Raw genomic sequence first — 6,871 nt, 5'->3', positions numbered from 1 at the left:
GACGCTCTGATATTGTGCTCAATCACAGGGGTGGGACACAAATTCAAAGCTGTTTCCTCTCAAATGTGTCACAGTCACTTACAGGAGAGCAGAAACAAGAATATAAACATTAAAGACTTTATTTTCTATATTAGTTTGTATCTCTATGATTCTCTCTCAGCAGCATTACTGTATGAGAGCATTAAGTAAATCATCAAATAAAAACAAATATTATTTTTCCCCCTTTATTGCAATTTCCTATCTTACAAAAATATTTATCTCACGAATACATACATAAAACAGCCTTGAATGTGCCGTTTCACTTGTGTCTTGTTTGTCTTTTTCAGTGATCTGTCATCTGCTCAGCTTTTTTTGCACTTTATTGGTTTTATTAAAATTCAATAAAATTGTAACTTACAATGCATTTGTGTCATTTTCATTTCATGTCATTTATTGGATCAGGGCTTTAGCTCACATTTTATAAATAAACTTCACTCAGTGGACCATGAAAACACCTGCAGATTCACAATGAAACAAGAACATGTCTATCAAGGCCCGTGTTTTTCAGACTTCAGCAATAACACACTGGTAAAGAAAACCAAAAAGAACCAAACTTAAAATAAATTAACTCAAAGAATCAGCTCTTAAAGATGTCAAACAAAACCAAGTACATGAGTGTTTGATTCTGAGTCACAACAGAGTCAAACCAGAAAAGCAAGGCAGACAGAAGGACTGAAATTAGTGAATTTATCAAGGAGAGAAAAAAAGACAATAAACAATAATCAAGACTCAAGAGAGAAACACATTCAACAGCCTGACAGCAGCTCCATCAAAACTCTTTCTGCTGCTCATCACAAAACACTGAGATTTAAACTCCACATCACAGCTGATCACAATCATCACTGCAGCCTCCTGATTGGTGCAGAGGAGTAAGAAATTCAGAATCAGCTTGAGATGAAATTACTTTTTGAAAAAAGCTAAAAACATCTTTATGTTGCTGATGATTCACAATGACTTTACACTGTATGTACAAACACAAAATAACGTATGACACCAGTATTGTTTGATTTTATATCAGTTTACAACTCAGATTTTTCTGATTCTGAGCATAGTTGAGTCAAACTCATCTATCACAGGACAGATCACAGTCTAATAGAGCTGATTTCACTGGTGTCTCAGTTTTGTGCACATGTGTAGTTCCTGTGTTTGGTCTCTGTGTGTCAGTAGTGAGTGATAGTGTTTGAGCAGCTGCAGAATCAGTTCAGTCACTGTGACTCTGACTGACGGAGGTTTTTGTACGACTCTTTATCACTGTGTCACACATAGCCACTGATGTAATGGTAACTCTGACAGTAATAATGTCCAGCATCTTCAGTCTGGACTCCACTGATGGTCAGAGTGAAATCACTGTTAGATCCACTGCCACTGAATCTAGATGGAGTTCCTGACTGGAGGTGGTTTGCAAAATACAGCAGGAGTTTAGGAGCTTCTCCAGGTTTCTGTAGGTACCAAGCTAAATAATGTCCCCAAGAACTACTGTAATACACATCTCTGCTGGTTCTACAGTTGATTTTGACTGTTTCTCCTGGTTGAGCTGCTGTCATTGAGGGACTCTGAGTGACGGTGATCTGTCCTCTACACTCTGAAACACAACAAGAAGAAAATTAACTTAAAATTTTGACAATATACTTGAAGAAATTAATTCTTGTCAAACTTGTGCTTCACAAACCTTGAGCAAACACTGTGAGAGTCCAGATGAAGATGATGATGAAGGTCATGTTGATGAAGATTGTTGTGTGTGTCAGTGATGAAGTGTTAAACTCACAGCACTATAAACACTCTCAGAGCACTGAAGCATCTGATCAATATGCAAATGAACTGATCCTGTATTTAAATGAGCTTCTAAATGAAGATAGCTCATTCATTTTATTCTGTCAGTCATTGTATCTGCTCATCACACTGTTTAATCTTTGTTTTGTACAGTTATTTTGACTGGTATTTTATCATCTGATTGTTTATTACAGGATTGGACTATTATTATGGATGTATTAATGACTAAATAGTTTGATTATTCAAGATTTTTGTATATGAATTAAGCACATGGATTTCAGCTCACTTGGGTTGAGCGACCTTAAGAAACGTCACTATAGACAGCAGTGATGCATACTGGCTTTTATGGTGCATTGTGGGAATGTTTTGAGCGAAAGCATTTTGTAATCCTATTGTTGCACAATGACTAGTGAACTAAAGAGCTGATTGAGACACACTCTTACTGACTGACACTTACATTTGTGAACATTTTCATGCATGAATCATGGTTTATCAGAAAGTGTGAAATTAAAAAATAGCATAAAATTTACAACAAATTTAAACCAAATGAAAAAAAGACCCCTGGTGGCTGAAATGTGTAAAAATTAAATGTTTAAGTAAACAGTGATAAATATCTATTTAAAATTCTGCAGTAGCATTACAGTTTAGTCCCATGAACATACTTTTGTCTTTCATGCCTCTTGATTTGTCTTTTGCACTGACTTTTATGATATGAAATTATGAAAATGAAGGTTGACATGACAAAGTAAAACCTAAACTAAAAATCACTCACTTAAGTCTAAAAGTGACTAAAAGTCACTTAAGCTGGATTAAACTGATCAAAACTAAAGTAAAAACTGTAATATTGTGAAATGTTTAAAATAATGTTTCTGTTTGAATATAAAATGCAACTAATTGTTCTGCTCAAAGCTGAATTTTTAGCATCATTACTCCAGTCTTCAGTGCCACACGAACCTTCAGAAATTATTCTAATATGCTGATTTGCTGCTCAAGATACATTTCTGATTATTATCAATGTTAAAAACAGTTGTACTGCTTTACATTTTTGTGGAAACTGTGATACAATTTATTTTTCAGGATTCTTTGTTAAAGAGAAAGTTCCAAAGAAAAGCATTTATTTGAAATAAAAATCGTGTGCAACAGTATAAATGTTTTTTTTTTTTTTTTTTTTTTTTTTTTTGTGGAATTAAATATTACTTTCTTTCAAAAAAAAAAAAAAAAAAGACAATACATAAATGTAATATTTAATATATATTGCTCTATATTAAATGTGATATTCCCATATGTTATCTATAAAGTGATGCAGAATTTTCACATACATACTCTGGGTAGATGAAGGTATACATGTATAACATATATTAAATCCACAGTAAAAGCTCTATATGTCCATATGTAATTATCTATGTAATATGTGAACATCTGTAGATTTATTAAAACAACATACATACAAAATGAATATGTTTATACATACATAACGTGTATGTTTTTAGGATGGTCCAGAAATGTTTTACACATACATACGTGTACGGGATAGATAAATATATGATGTACAGTAAATCGCTCCAATTTATAATACATTTCATATATTAAACATTTAATATATAAAAATGTGTTTTTGTATGGGTGATCTCGAACTTTTCAACAGTAGTGGACAGTAATTGAGATCGACCACTGGTTTTACAAATCAACAGTAGAAACTGGGACACACAATATGGCAGTTTTAGTATGGTAAATCAGCAACGTCACCATCTGGTCTTTATGTGAAGCATTTTCTGAACCAACTGGAAATGGACAGTTTGAAAAGGCATGAAACAATGTGCATGGTATTATGACGGAGCGGTACACTTATGAAAACCAACCTTTTACCAGTAAGAAAATCCGACTACGCCACCCTAGAAATTGGCTCTAGGGAACAATTCTCAAAACCCAAAAATGGAGTAATTAAGCACACAGGTTCAGTTCCCTCATACAAGTAAACAGGAGACGTGGGTATAATATAAAAATATGTTTATTAATACAAGAAAAAAAATGTTTATTAATACAAGAATGTTTTAAAATGGACACTAAAATGTCAGAGAAGCAACAGGAGATCCCACTTTAAATGGAAGAAAATGAAATTACAAAAAGAATGAATGTAGGTGATGACACAGAATCAACTTTAAATATGAAAACAAAATAAATACCAGCAGGGCTGAGGTTCTCAACGGCAGGGAACAAAATGAAGTCTGGTTTTACAAGGGCACACTTTCACATGCACATACACCAAGGTGCACTCAGATCACACTACCACACACTCAAAGTGGTACACAGCACGCAATAAAGTAGAACCACCACCACAAGGAGGAAGATCCGTTCACCCATGGGACCCCAGCTCCTGCAATAAACCAAAAATCAATGAATAAACTATAACAAACAAAAACACAATTAACTTAAAGCAAAATACAACATAAACAATTAACTGATAAAGCAACTCCAAACAAAGATGGGTATCAATACCACATAAAACTGAAAGAAAAACATTAGGAAAAAAATCAAATAAATTCAAACTAAATTACAAAGCAACTTGAGGTCAGATGTAAACAGCATGCAAATCAAGTTGCATTAATAAAGGAAAAATAGCATACAAATAAAACAGAAACAAAACAAACTTCACTCCCACTGTTACAGATGGGCGGGAGACAAGCGGATCCAAGTGCAAACTTTTATTGTATGGACGAGACATAGACATGGTCAAAGGCAGGCAGGGTCGAACAACAGCAGACGGGTACACAGACAGCAAGACGAAGAGTAATCCTTAAACAGGCGAGGGTCAGTCCAGCGGCAAACGTATCAGTGCGAGGGCTAGGCAGGAGAACGGTCAGACAGGTTGGTCTGGGTCTCTGATTGGGCGCAGGTGGTGGGAGCAGTGGCTGATGGATAATGTAGTCCAGGGTGTAAAGCAACAGTCAATGTGTGTAAGGAAGGTGAGAGTGACATCTGGTGGTGAGCGGTCCGCAGCTCACCGACCAGATCCGTAACACCCACAAAATTAAAGACAAAAGATAACGAAAAAGAAAAATTAGGCAAAAGAAAATAAGGGACAAAACAAACCAGTTATTTTCTCTCAATAAAATGAGATCGTCATATTCCTGTATTATTACAGGAAACAGGGCACTAAACAATAGGAACCAGACGAACAGTCCCCTTTCAACAACGATGATGGCGTCTGCACGACAGTGTGAACAGCAAAACCGTAGGATTGTGAGCAGAACGTAAGCAGCGCAAAGCGGGAGACAGCAGTAAATACAATATAAAACACGAGAGAACGAGAGGGAGAATCCTATAACGAACACAAAGAGAGATGTTATGAATCACCATACTTTTCTTCATGAATTATAATTACAGTTAAAACACTTACCATCAAGGTATCACGCAAAATAGAAAATGTACAGGCACGGGTCTATTAATCATGCCCACCGATAGCACCCTGGGGTACAGGAAATCACACCTATTCAGCATGTAACAATGTTAACAGCACATCGACAGTAGCACAATACAACAAGCTTGTCAGAAAGCCTGCCCTAGGAACTTAAGTTTAATAAATGTTTCCTGCACGGCCCGTAATATGCGACGCACACCAGTACGAGGTGACTGTCAAACCTTGTTTATGCTGCAGGTTATGCTCTGCATAATGCATTTATGCAATACAAGTGAGTACATATATATGCTAAAATCTTGAATGTAGTGGGACTTCACTACATATTATGGTCCTTCGAGCCGGATGAGAGCAATATTACACCAATATGGATCCAGCAAAAGGTGACGCATTAGAGACAATGGACAGACCACGCCGCAAGACTAATCTCCCTTCTCTCCTGGAAGATTATGAGGTTGGCTACCGACCCGCTGAGGACCCTCCTCCCAAAGCTTCTTCCCACTGTCCCAGTCAGCCAAGAAGCAGCTCGAGGAAAACGTCTCGTAGCGGTGCAAGCTCTCATTCCAGGACAAGCAGGCGATCTGTCACTTCCACAGGCGTTTATCTTCCACCAGAACTCTCTAGCGTTCAGACTGCTATTTTGGAGGAGAAGATTAAACAAAGGCAGTTAGACAGTCTTCGTCAGCAGTTCGCAGAGGACTCACTGGCCGATGTGGAATACCAGCGGCTACAGGCACAAGCTAAAGAAGCCCAGCACATTCAAGAGGAAGCTCTCAGAGCAAAAGAAGCCTTATCCAAGCAGCTAGAAAGACAGCGTAAGCTGCAACAAGCAGAGACTGAGCTTGAGGTAGCGAAGCTTGTATCCTCTATGCTTGTTAAAGACTCTGGTACGACCACTCCTGTGCCTACAAGCTCACCCGGCAGCCATTTGTCTCCACCTCAGCTTGTACGTGTTAGTCCAGCCATGAGTCCGTCTCATCTCTCATCCTCTTTCCAGCAGCCTGCTACTCAGTCACCAGCTGTGACGTCAACAATACAGACTCGTCATGCAGAGTATATTTGACGACTCTTGGGTGTCTCAGCAGTCATTCAGACCGCTGCAATTGACAGCCGAGTCCAAAAGTGCACCATTTACTGCAGTGCCCCACCTGTTGCCACAAGGAGTCTCATCACCAGTCTCTAAGGTATCTCAGACTACCCCTATAGCTATGCCAGTTTGCACTGTGTTATCTGCAACAAATGTGGTATCCCAGCCGCACTTAGGAGCTCCAGTCATGTCCACTGCTGCATTCCCCTTGAGTACAAGCATGCCGTCTGTGCTACAGCAGCCTATCACAGCTACACTGCAGCTGCCTACAATGCCATATACTGTACCACAAACTGTGATTCCTCGAGTGACAGCACATGCACATCTGTTACAGCCTCCAGTTACCCGCCACCAGGCACCAGTTTTGCAACCTACTGGTCCTAGCCATGCGCAGCCTCCACCCTTTCTGCATGATAGTCACCCAGCACATACGGGTACAGAGCTACTGTTTGCATCAGCCTTCGGCATCCCACAAGCTAAGTTACCAGTGTTTGAAAGCGGTAATGAGAGTGACTTTGCCTTGCTAAAATTGGCATTGGACAATTTGTTGACTAATCACA

At 38.5% G+C, this 6,871-nt stretch overlaps 1 gene segment (V, D, J or C); it reads right to left on the bottom strand.

Annotated features, from left to right (window-relative positions):
- Positions 1-1,265: 1,265 nt before the first annotated feature.
- LOC127159926 (immunoglobulin kappa variable 4-1-like) lies at positions 1,266-1,819 on the bottom strand. The segment is given in 2 exon segments: positions 1,266-1,621; positions 1,709-1,819. Coding segments are annotated over 2 exon segments (375 nt in total).
- Positions 1,820-6,871: the final 5,052 nt, after the last annotated feature.

Source organism: Labeo rohita, unplaced genomic scaffold (assembly GCF_022985175.1).
Source record: "Labeo rohita strain BAU-BD-2019 unplaced genomic scaffold, IGBB_LRoh.1.0 scaffold_264, whole genome shotgun sequence".
NCBI lineage: Eukaryota > Metazoa > Chordata > Actinopteri > Cypriniformes > Cyprinidae > Labeo > Labeo rohita.
The sequence above is the reverse complement of the archived record's forward strand: the minus strand, read 5'-3'. Positions and strand labels throughout refer to the sequence as shown.